This window comes from Hyperolius riggenbachi, chromosome 8, assembly GCF_040937935.1.
Source record: "Hyperolius riggenbachi isolate aHypRig1 chromosome 8, aHypRig1.pri, whole genome shotgun sequence".
In the NCBI taxonomy this organism is placed as follows: Eukaryota; Metazoa; Chordata; class Amphibia; order Anura; family Hyperoliidae; genus Hyperolius; species Hyperolius riggenbachi.
This window is the reverse complement of record NC_090653.1, coordinates 110321330-110334419: the sequence shown is the minus strand read 5'-3', so window position 1 is coordinate 110334419 and position 13090 is coordinate 110321330. Positions and strand designations below refer to the sequence as shown.

Sequence of the window (13090 nt, the reverse complement as noted above, 5' to 3'; positions counted from 1 at the left end):
TGTCACCATATGGTAAATGTCAAAATGCAGATCAGGGAGAGGAAAGATGGGCAAACACTGACTAAATCATTTTTACATAATTTATTGTAAAAATGAAGCACTTTTTAATTACATTATTTTCACTGGAGTTCCTCTTTAACTGCCTCTATAAATTCTTCCTTTGTAATGGGTAACTGTAAAGACTCTCTACCCTTAGTGTTTAAAGGGAGCCAGAGACAAAATAAAGAAAAGATTTTATACATACCTGGGGCTTCCTCCAGCCCCATACGCACGTATCGCTCCCACGCCACCGTCCTCCGCTGCCTGCAACTACGAGAACCGGCTACAGTCACAGACATCATCGGAGCCAGGCTACGCAGGCGAAGTGCGCCCTCTACGTATCTCTCTAGCGGCTGCTAGAGAGATACGCAAAGAGCGCACTTCTCCTATGCTAGACTGGCTCTGACTGACGGAAGAGCTGGGATCCGGTTCTCGTAGTTGCAGGCACCGGAGGACAGCGGCGTGGGAGCGATCCGTGTGTATGGGGCTGGAGGAAGCCCCAGGTATGTATGAAATCTTTTCTTTATTTCGTCTCTGGTTCTCTGTAAACCTGGAACCTCATTCAAATCTCACAATCATCTCTGGGCTTTGACATGTTGTATCATTTTTGATAAAAGTCTGTGAAAATTTCCTTAATTTTTCAATTCAGAATTCTGGTTTTCCTTTGCTATTGTTAGTACATTCAATTAATTTTGAGGCCCTCTCCTTCTGTAATAAACTAGCAAAATACTTTCCCAGATTTATTTGATCTTACTTTGTAATCCGTTTGTATTTTGTTGTAGATCTTTCTACATTTACTATTTAACTTATCATTAATCTCCTCCTTCATTTTGTTTAATAGATATAAATGTATAGTTGTTGGCTCTATCTTTTGGAAGAGAACCATCTCTTCTAGTAGCGTATTTAGCTTTGCTTTCTCAATTTTGTGTTTTCTTATACAATGTTTAATAATTAATGCCTCTCAATACACATTTCATTGCATCCCATAAAAATGTATCTGACCTGTCCGCCCCTTTATTATTTTCATGAAAGTATTTAATTTCATCTTTAATGTCTTGTACAAGGTTCCCATCTGCTAATATGTATGTAAAAGTTGATATCTTTATGTCTTTAATTTCATTCAATTTATCTTGGGGTATCAAAAATAATCCAGTTTGGAATATGTATTATACACTGCTGAGTAAAAAGTGTAATATTGTATCTTTTAAATTGAAGACCCTCCATACATCCAACCATTTCCTCATTTTAAAAAACATTTTCATCAGCTTTTTTTTAATTAATTTAATTTAAGTAATTTAAAGAATTTAACCTCCCCCTTTATGTGGCACATAAAGTTAGCTAAAGTCAGGGCATGTTGGCCCAGTTTTTCTATTAAAATCAAGAGCTTTCCCTTTCATGTAAAAATTGCTTTTTTATATAGTAAAAGGGTCACTTTTCTTTATGGTTATTGCTACCCAATTTTTTTTTTATTTTTTTTTCTTGTAGCTTTGAATTCACAATCCAACTTGGATATTCTTTATTTCCAAATCTGGGTATCTTCCCTTGTTTAAAATGTTTTTCCTGCATGAGGCCAATGTCTATTCTATCTCTATGGAAGTCATCCAAGTTTCTCCCTCTTTTGCATTCCGAATTTGCTTCTTTTATATTTATTGTTTCAATCCTCACAGTTTATCATTCTTGTAAAGCCAGTGAAAAAAATAATTAGTTTTGGTTACAACATGCAGAAAAAAGTACAAGTGAAAAAAAGGAAAACCCCTTACCCCACCACTATTTAAAAAAAAAACTTTTAATTCAGTCATTGTTTGGAAGTACCATTGTAGAATATAATCAGTTACATTTTGTTACTAGTGATCTACTTAATTTCCTACCCATTGGGACTCTAGGTTTCGATATGAAATCAATATAGAATCCAATTCAATGTCACTTAGACACTTCCAGTCCCCCACGAAAACTCAACTGTGAGATGGAATAAACACCTGTGTCATCTTCCTCGGTGCTTATTGGACAGTTTCTCTAGTTCTAACTGTGTTGATGCAGCCTGTAGAGGGAGACTCCTTTGCCATCCTTCTATATATACATTGCAGGTAGCTTCAGCTTATTCAGCAGGGGCTCACCATCCCTAGAACAGGGATGTCGAACTCCAGTCCTCAAGGGCCGAGGTCCTCACACATTTTTGGCACAGCTTAAATTCATTGTTGGGACTAAATCAGGAGAGGTGTGGGTTCATCAAGCAGAACACATTTCTCAGTCCATCCTAAACTCTGGCATGGATGTGGCCCTCCAGGACTGGAGTTCGACACCTGTGCCTTAGAACAATGGTGCTGTCATTAGCAAAAACAGTTAGTGAAAAGGGAAATCCCCACTTGCATCTCCAACCCCTTTCCTGCAGTTTCTCTAATAGTGGCTTCAATAGCCTTCTTCTTTGTAATAAAAAAAAAAAGTGTGTGATCTTTTTATGTTAGGTTCTTCTAGGGCTGGCATTAAATTATTCATAAAGTCTAGAAATGTGGACATTTTGACATTTTCAGCTGTACGTCTCAATGATGAAATCCTATTATCTTTCTGTTAGACATGCATGAATTTTCTATTAATGTTTCCAGGAATTCTGTTATTGCACTCAGCAAGATTATCCAGGTGGAACAGCCACATACAAAGTCAGGTCATGTACACACAGACACGTCACAGCACTTCGGCATTGGTAAATACAATCTATCTGCAACCTAACTTACAGTAATTGCACATTAAGAGAACAATGGTAAAATTGAGGTAGTTTTGCACTCCTATAAATTCATTTCAGCAAAAGAAGGCAAAGCTGACATTTCTGTTGAGCTGGAATGCTCACTCATTTTTACATCCTCTTTTGCTGCCAAACTGCTGTGACACAACATTCATTCAGAAGTTTTTCTTTGTTAGATCTCTTCCACTGGTTTCTGCTCCCACACCATTCCACAGAAACGGGCCTTGATAAAGTTGCTAATACCATCCAGTTGCAAAATCCAAAGACCAAGTCGACATATTCATATTTCTCAACCTTGACTATGCCTTTGGTTGGTCATTCTCTGCTTCTCCAGACTCTCTTATTACGAATCAATGGCCTAGTGCATTCTTTGACCCATGCTTACCTGTCTTACCTGTCTGGACATTCTTTCACGGTCTCCTACTCCAATTCTGACTCAACTTCATTCCTGCTTTCTGTTGGTGTACCACAAGGATCCGTTCTTGGCCCTCTTTTCTTCTCTATCTACATTCATAGCCTGGGGCAATTGATGCTCTTTTGACTTCCAGTATTACTCCTATGCTATGCTGATGATGCCCAAATCTTTCTCTTAGCTCCGTGCCTCTCTACATTATAATTAGGGATGATCAGTAAGAATTAAGTAATTCCAAATTGATGTAGAATTATTCAAATTTATGGAGCTTAAAATTTGACCAGTCTAATGCATCTCACAATTTAATGTGTGAGCCACTGGTGATGTCCATATCTAGCATGTTGACCACTACACATGGCATGTCACTGTTCAGTCGTTTGTGACAGAATGGGCTTGATAACAGAGGAAAAGCTACGTATCTGTAAATGCCAGACTGAACAGGTGATTTTACAGTATGAATTTAAACCCCTCCAGGGATAGAGCTGAATTTAATTAATACGAACATCTGTTAAAAATTGTGCTTTGTGTGCCTTCTTTCAGGGCCCGTTTCCACTGTAGCGTTACGAAATCGCCGGCGAATCACCGCAGGCAAATCGCATGCGGGTGCGATTCCGCATGCGTTTTTTGCCGCGATTTCGCATGCGATTTCGCATAGGTAAGGCTGTATGCGATTTTAACTATGTCACTGCCTGTGTGAATTAACATGGGTACCTATGCGAAATCGCATGCGAAATCGCGGCAAAAAACGCATGGGGAAAACGCATGCGATTTCCCTATTAAATACATTGTGTGCGATTCGCCTGCATTCCACACGCAGGCGAATTCTGAGGCCCCTACCCTGCAGATTTTTTCTGCACAGAAAAACGTGCGGGGAAACGCACAAGTGGAAACAGTCCCATCCACTTCTACTGACTGTGCGGATCCGCATGCGTTGCCCGCATGCGGATTCGCGATAGTGGAAACGGGCCCTCAGGGTTGTCTTGCAGCTCTACAGAATTAAGTAAAAAGTCAGTGTACAACATGATGCTATGCTCTTAGGAAACCTCTATGTTCCTCTCCCATCCATTTTCAGGAAACCTCAAGTGAGCATAGAAGTTTCCTAAGAGCATGGCTTCATGTTGTAGATGGCCTTTTCAATTATTTCTGTAGAAAGAGGTAGTTGGATATACAGTAGATCTGTGGCTTTGATGCCTTTTTGAGTCTAGGCTTGGGTACAGGGATGAGGTTATATGTAGATGCTTGATAGTTTTCTTCTTGAGAATGGTAGGAAACATTCCTGATCACAAGGAACACTGCACTATATTGTGAAATGTTGACATAATTAAGTCAGGGCATTTCAACGTGCCTTTGGCCAGGATCCAGTTACAAGTAGTTTGGTGGAGTCTTGACGATTTTAGCTCTCTACTTAACCAACTTAATTGAAATCAGACTGCTGTGCCAGTGAGCCTGAACCGTCACCCATGGTATTGGATCCCAACCCCTACAGGTGGAAGTAACTGTCCACGTATGCACCACTTCAGGACTGTGCTATTGAAAATCGACATCATGGTTGTGGTAGTTTTGGAAACGAAGTAAATTCTCATAGCAGCAGTCCAGTTGTCCTTGCTCCTCCAGCGCTTATGCCTAGGCACACCGACACTTTAAATCATACATGTCAAACTCCGGCCTGTGGGCCAAATCTGGCCCTCGGAGCCATCAGATTTGGCCCTCAGGTGGTTTTTCAACTTTGCATTATGTTCGGCCCACTCTAGACCCCCAGAGAAGCTATATTGGAGGTGAAGCCATAGCTCACCAGCGAAGCTATATGGGCAGGGGGACAGCACTAAATAATAGGGAACTGTACAGGAGAGGGAATGGGTCCACTAAACACCAGGGAACCGTATAGGGGAAGGAGGGGGCCACTAAACACCAGGAAACTGTATGGGGGGGAACCACTAAACCTCAGGGAATTGTATAGATGAGAGAGGCAGGACCACTAAACAACAGGGAACTGTATAGTGGAGGAAAGAGGGTTACTAGACACCAGGGACAATGAGGTTGTCCCGCAACTTGGTCCCAGCGCTCAATTTCAGCCCACTTTGTATTGGAGTTTGACACCTCTGCTTTAAATGGAGTTGCTCTTTAAAGAGAACCCGAGGTGGCCTTGTATTACGTAAGTGGGGCACAGAGGCTGGTTGGGCACACTAACACCAGCCTCTGTTGCCCCATCGTGTTAGTGTTGTCCGGATCATGAACGATTCGGATCTTTGATCCGAATCTATTTTATGAGTCGATCATCCGAATCATCAAAATGAGTGATTCGGATCGCAAAAGGGGCGGGGCCAGGAGCGACACGCCCCCTCTCAGCGGGCAGCGGGGTCTTGGAAGCAGAGCTGAGATGGATCGCTCTGTTGGATGGGAGGCAGCGTGCAGGGAGACAGGTAGATGAGAGAGAGGGGACATGGGTGCCACTGCCAGATATGTGTAGAGCACACATACTGGCTATAACGTGCTGCCCATTATAGGCTGGCTGTTCCGTAGTGCTGCACAGTGAACACATTGGAAGCTTTTGGCTCAGCACAGCTCAGTAACTTTGCAGACACTGTGATTGAAAGGCAATATAATCCTCCTGCACTCGGCACTAAACAGCTGCACTTATCTTCTGGGAATGCTTTCTTTCACTGTGCGACCTTTTCTTTCAAAGTGTACAGATGAACATATAGGTGAAATATATGTAAAGCATATGACTTCAGCATGTGGGTATTACGTGCAAACATTTCTGCTCTCTGCTCGTCCCTCCTCCATTCTCTGTCCACTCCCTGCCCTCTGTCCATCTTCTCCCCTTCTCTGTGTGCCCACCCCCCTCTCCTTCTCCTGTCCACAGACCTGTCCTGCTGTTCATTTCACCCCCGAATGCTTCCGGTAGTAAAATGATCCGAGATTCGGATCAAAGATCCGGATCTCTTCAATGATCCGATTCGAATCATCCGGATCATTGAAAAGATCCGAACTTCCCATCTCTACATCGTGTGTGTCAAAGACCCCCCTGCTCGCCGCTATACCCCCGCAGAGCTGGCGACACGCAGCGTGTCGCCAGCACAATGTTTACTCTAGCGCTGTCTGTCAGCGCCGCTCCGCCGCCTCCTCCGCATCACCGCTACCCGCCCTCGTCCCTTCCCTCCCGCTGATTGGAGGGAAGGGACGAGGGCGGGTAGCGGCGATGCGGAGGAGGCGTGGGAGCGGCGCTGACAGACAGCGATAGAGTAAACATTGTGCTGGCGACGCGCTGCGTGTCGCCAGCACTGCGGGGAGTTTAGCGGCGAGCAGGGGGGTCTTTGACACACACGATGGGGCAACAGAGGCTGGTGTTAGTGTGCCCAACCAGCCTCTGTGCCCCACTTACGTAATACAAGGCCACCTCGGGTTCTCTTTAAAAAGAAAATGAATTTTAGTTGTTCTGAAGCTACTGACCTGCTTGCAGACAGGGTATCTTGGAGGCTGGATGGACATCACTAAATTTATAGCTATATGAAACCTCTTCATGCACCTCTGCTGACTCCGATAGGCCAGAAGGCCAGCTTTTTATGCTTGGTAATCTTATTACTGATTGGCCTCTTTCATATTTGGTGTGGAGCTCCTTAACCTCTATTCCTTTCCTCGCTCATTCCATTAATATGTCAGCACATTACAAAACAGCTTGGCTCTGGCCACTTTGAGGCTGCCAGTTCTCTTGTCATCCTGCAGAGCCGAGCTGAGCAGTTCTCATTGGCACTAACTTGACTAATGATGATACATTGGAGACAAGAAAAATCTTGGCAACCGCAGCCATTTGGATCTCTGGGCAGGTCTATAAATAGCGTGAAAGCAAGTGTTAGATTTTAGCAGTGTTTCTATCAGTGATGGGCCGGCTGGTAATAGCCTTCCAAAGATAGATCCTTGAAGTCAAAAGGTTTCATGAATTCATTGTCATATTAAATTCATGTTATCTTATATGTCTCCATGCGGAAACTAGTTATTTGTTACTCTTCTTTTATTTCAGACGTATTGTGCTGTACGGGAGACAGCCACTTTGTGTACAGATGAAGCTGTTGATAGTCTCACGGCCACTATTGAATGTGAGCAACCCCAACCTGACCTTTACAAGTAAGTAGCAGATGCAACCGTAAAATGTGACATTGCTCACGTCAGACCTGAAAAATGTGCATTCAAGCCCATTGAAAGGACACAGCCTATCGCCTAAGTGACTCTGACTACAATCCTGGCAGTCTACATGTGCAGCTGGTTGCTTGGCTTGCTAATGGCCTATGGTCGCTGTTATCTAAAATAAGCTGCCCTTCAGAAAATGCAAACAAGCATAGCTTGTAGGATAACCGGTAACCCAAGCTCACCCCATGGACCACTGTCTTAGCGCCACTTCACCTGGGAGAGGTTTACCTAGTACCACAATATGATATGTCTACATACTCTCTGGCAGGCTGGCAGCATCCTTTGGTCAGTGTGATATCTGCAGATTTGGGATGGCACATAAAAATGAATGGGGCGAATTCCATCCAGAAAAATGCACTGGGTGGTCAAGGTAAAAAGGGTGAAATGGAAGTCATGTGAGTGCTGAGCGCTGGAATTCCGGAAAGACTACAATGGTCCAAGCTTGGGGCAGCTGCTGCCCAAGGTACCGCCTCTGCAAGCCTAAAGGGATTGCTGCATGTGATGGATAGCTGCTGTACATGGATGTTACACTTGGAGAAGGGGCTGTACATGGAGTGGGAGAGGCGCTGCTATACATGGATGTTACACATGGAGAAGGGGGTTGTACATGGGGTGGGAGAGAGGCTGCTGTACATGGATGTTACACTTGGGGAAGGGGACTGTACATGGAGTGGGAGAGCGGCTGCTATACATGGATGTTACACATGGAGAAGGGGCTGTACATGGGGTGGGAGAGAGGCTGCTGTACATGGATGTTACACTTGGAGAAGGGGCTGTACATGGGGTGGGAGAGAGGCTGCTGTACATGGATGTTACACATGGAGAAGGGGGCTGTACATGGGGTGGGAGAGAGGCTGCTGTACATGGATGTTACACTTGGGGAAGGGGACTGTACATGGAGTGGGAGAGCGGCTGCTATACATGGATGTTACACATGGAGAAGGGGGTTGTACATGGGGTGGGAGAGAGGCTGCTGTACATGGATGTTACACTTGGAGAAGGGGCTGTACATGGGGTGGGAGAGAGGCTGCTGTACATGGATGTTACACATGGAGAAGGGGGTTGTACATGGAGTGGGAGAGGCGCTGCTATACATGGATGTTACACTTGGAGAAGGGGGTTGTACATGGGGTGGGAGAGAGGCTGCTGTACATGGATGTTACACATGGAGAAGGGGGTTGTACATGGAGTGGGAGAGAGGCTGCTGTACATGGATGTTACACATGGAGAAGGGGGTTGTACATGGAGTGGGAGAGGCGCTGCTATACATGGATGTTACACTTGGAGAAGGGGCTGTACATGGGGTGGGAGAGAGGCTGCTGTACATGGATGTTACACATGGAGAAGGGGGTTGTACATGGAGTGGGAGAGGCGCTGCTATACATGGATGTTACACTTGGAGAAGGGGGTTGTACATGGGGTGGGAGAGAGGCTGCTGTACATGGATGTTACACATGGAGAAGGGGGTTGTACATGGAGTGGGAGAGAGGCTGCTGTACATGGATGTTACACATGGAGAAGGGGGTTGTACATGGAGTGGGAGAGCGGCTGCTATACATGGATGTTACACATGGAGAAGGGGGTTGTACATGGGGTGGGAGAGAGGCTGCTGTACATGGATGTTACACTTGGAGAAGGGGCTGTACATGGATGTTACACTTGGAGAAGGGGCTGTACATGGGGTGGGAGAGAGGCTGCTGTACATGGATGTTACACTTGGAGAAGGGGCTGTACATGGGGTGGGAGAGAGGCTGCTGTACATGGATGTTACACATGGAGAAGGGGGTTGTACATGGAGTGGGAGAGGCGCTGCTATACATGGATGTTACACTTGGAGAAGGGGGCTGTACATGGGGTGGGAGAGAGGCTGCTGTACATGGATGTTACACTTTGGGAAGGGGACTGTACATGGAGTGGGAGAGGCGCTGCTATACATGGATGTTACACATGGAGAAGGAGGTTGTACATGGGGTGGGAGAGAGGCTGCTGTACATGGATGTTACACATGGAGAAGGGGGCTGTACATAGGATAGGAGCGCTACAAGAAAATTAGCCTAAGCGCAAAAAAGTAGAGAGCAATCTCCATATGCCTGTTCCCTCTCGGACCCTCACCACCTAGTGCTTTCCACTGAATGGAACAATAAGCACCAGTCTGGTTGCCTGCAGAACCCTGGCTTTGATTTCCATAACTTGGGTTCTCTACAAGCATGGTAGATTACTGCCAGCTGATCACTAATTTATTCTGTATGAAATGACCGCTTCTCCACCAGTTATAATCTCATTTTTGTATCGCCACTTATCATTTGACCTGTGCTTTTGTGGTGTCAGACTGGTGTTCCCAAAATACCAGATTAGCAGCAGCATTATTCCTGGTTGGACTTTTAAACATCTTTACTTCTGTGCCTACCAGAAATCCTAGCAAGTTAGACAACTGACATATACAGTGCTGCCCATAATTATTCATACCCCTGGCAAATTTTGACTTCGTTACTTTTATTCAACCAGCAAGTAATTTTTTGACGGGAAATGACATATGTGTCTCCCAAAAGATAATAAGACGATGTACAAGAGGCATTATTGTGGAAAAAAAACATTTTTCTCTGCTTTTATCTACATTTGAGCAAAAAGTGTCCAGTCTAAAATTATTCATAACCTTCTCAATAATCAAAAGAAAAACCTTTATTAGCTATTATAGCAATCAAACGATTCCTATAATTGCAGACCAGCTTTTTGCATGTCTCCACAGGTATTTTTGCCCATTTATCTTTAGCAATGAACTCCAAATCTTTCAGGTTGGAGGGTCTTCTTGCCATCACTCTGATCTTTAGCTCCCTCCACATATTCTCAATTGGATTCAAGTCAGGACTCTGGCTGGACCACTCCAAAACGTTAACCACCTTAGCGGTATGGACGAGCTCAGCTCGTCCATTACCGCCAGAGGGTGCCACTCAGGCCCTGCTGGTCCGATTTTAATGAAATAAAGTGCAGCACACGCAGCCGGCACTTTGCCAGCCGCGTGTGCTGCCTGATCGCCGCCGCTCTGCGGCGATCCGCCACGAGCAGCGGCGAAAGAGGGTCCCCCCCAGCCGCCTGAGCCCTGCGCAGCCGGAACAAATGGTTCCGGCCATCGCTAAGGGCTGGATCGGAGGCGGCTGACGTCAGGACGTCGGCTGACGTCCATGACGTCACTCCGCTCGTCGCCATGGCGACGAAGTAAGCAAAACACGGAAGGCCGCTCATTGCGGCCTTCCGTGTTACTTTTGGCCGCCGGAGGCGATCAGAAGAACGCCTCCGGAGCGCCCTCTGGTGGGCTTTCATGCAGCCAACTTTCAGTTGGCTGCATGAAATAGTTTTTTTTTTATTTAAAAAAAACCCTCCCGCAGCCACCCTGGCGATCTTAATAGAACGCCAGGGTGGTTAATGTAGTTGTCTGCTAACCATTTCTTCACCACTTTTGCTGTGTATTTTGGGTCATAGTCATGCTGTAATGTCCATTGGTGGCCAAGACTCCCCTGTTTGGCTTCTCCTGTCGCCATGGCGATTATCGGAATGACGTCAGCAGACGTCCTGGTGTCAGACGCCTCCGGTCCAGCCCATATCGCTGCCTGGAACTCATTGGTCCGGGCAGCGCAGGGCTCTGGCGGGGGCCCTCTTCCACCGCTGCGTGCGGGCGATCGCCGCAGAGTGGCAGCGATCAAGCTGTACGTGCGGCTAGCAAAGTGCTAGCTGCCCGTACAGCACTTTGAATGGGGTGAATCGCCCCACCAGGTGCTGAGATATCCTCCTGCGCGGCATAGCCCGAGCTCAGCTCGGGCTTACCGCCAGGAAGGTTAAGAATCCTCATGTATTACACTTTTTTTTTTTTTTTCCATGGTGCTGTTTACTGTGATTGGGTTCCCTAGTCCATTGGCTGAAAAAGCAACCCCAAAGCATTAGGTTCCTACCACCATGTTTGACAGTGGGACTGGTGTTCTTTGGGTTGAAGGCTTTCCCTTTTTTATGCCAAATGAAGAAACGTCATTGTGATCAAACAATAACATTTTTCTTCACAGAAGACCAGAAGTCGTCTTCTTTGTCCAGATGAGCATTTGCAAAGGCCAAGCAAGCTTTTGTGTTCCTTATCTGGAGAAGTGGTGTCCTCCTTGTTCTGCATCAGTGGAACCCAGTGGAATCAGTGTGCAGTGTCTGTTGGATTGTCTGCCTTGAAACATTGCCACCAGCAGAGCCCAGATTCACCAGGATGGCCTTGGTGGTGATCCTTTGATTCTTGATCACCTCACTCACTATCCTCCTCCCCCCAGCTCAGCTTACCAAAACTCCTATGGGTAAAGTGGAGGCTAGCATCTTGCCTCGGGCCACACTTAATCGTATTCCTTTTCTGCGAAGCAGCACTGGGGCAGGTAAACTTCTCCACTGCCCTACTCTGCAGGAGGGGAAGAAGCGCTGCCCCCCCCCCCTTTTTTTCACTGTAGTTAGTTACACCACTTAGTTTGAGACTGTACAATAAATGTTGAATTATAATGGGCAGTTAAGTGACTAGATGATATACCCTGTACAGCGCTGCGGATGATGTCAGGGCTATATTAATACTGTATAATATAATACACAATTTGGCTTACGACTTTATGCTTTCATCTCACAATTTTGGCCCTTGAGTGATTGAGTTTGATACCCCTGGTCGATAACATTACAGAATGGGTAGTGAAATTGTGTGCTGTCATACTGGTATTCACTAGAAAATAACCCTGCCAACTTCCATTTATACAAAGCCCTTCTCCCCCCTCTAGCTCAGCTTTAATGATTTTAGTGGCAATAAAGGAAACCCGGGTGACGTTTAAAAAAAAAAAAAAAAAAAAAAAGGTGACAGTTGGTGACTCACATGACCTATACATGACCTGTTCCATTCCTTCCATATATTACGTCTTCTATGTGCTGCAGAATGACAGTTGAAGGGCAGGTCAGGAGTCTGGCATTCCCCCAGGCTATGATGCATGTTCTTTCCTGTCCTTAGAAACGAATTTGAATTGACCTATAAGTTTAAACTCCAATTTCCAGCCTTCGTATGAGGTAAAGCAGCCCTTCAAATAAGCTGAAATTGGGCACTGAGCATATGGTGATTAAAGAGGCACTGTAGTGACAAATAATAAATGATTCAGGATACCCACTTTTAAGGTAATATTCCTGGTTTCAGCTTCAGTAACACTTTCTATAGCTATATATATTGCTGTATACTGGTATGCAGCCCCACCCTCCCAGTGATGACACAGCATAGGCCAATTAGCTATGTAAAACGCCTCCTGGAAGACCAGGTATATTTAGTACTGGATTTAGAACTCTCAGTAAACAAACATTCCACAGAGCTGCACATGACAGAACTAAATATGTCACCACCAGTGTTAAATTTCAGTAAATTTCATTTACTTTCCCTACAGTTCCTCAGTAAGCACTTTATCAAATGCTGTCTACAGTGACAACTGCATGCCTTATCAGTTGTTTCCGAGACTTGAGCAGATGTAATGAAGTGAAGTGGGACTGAGTTTCTGAGCCTCAGTAATGCTGGGAATACACGGTTCGTTTTTAAGCTGATAAGATAGTTCAATAGATAATTTCCGACATGTCCGATCTCGCTTTCGATTCTTTGGCAGCTCGTTTTCTGATAAAGTGAATGAAAAAAAGATAGGAATCGAGAGCTGAATCGAGCGGCAAAAACAATCCAG

The 13090-nt window shown here is 45.3% G+C and overlaps 1 protein-coding gene across 8 annotated transcripts in view; it reads left to right on the top strand.

The window, feature by feature from the left end:
• ATP11C (ATPase phospholipid transporting 11C) overlaps positions 1-13090 on the top strand; it is a 293155-nt gene that overhangs the window by 139319 nt on the left and 140746 nt on the right. For all 8 annotated transcript variants that reach the window (XM_068251002.1, XM_068251001.1, XM_068251005.1 and 5 more), the window contains exon 7: positions 7207-7310. In XM_068251002.1, coding sequence (XP_068107103.1) covers positions 7207-7310 — 104 coding nt within the window. The remainder of the gene's footprint in view (positions 1-7206; positions 7311-13090) is intronic.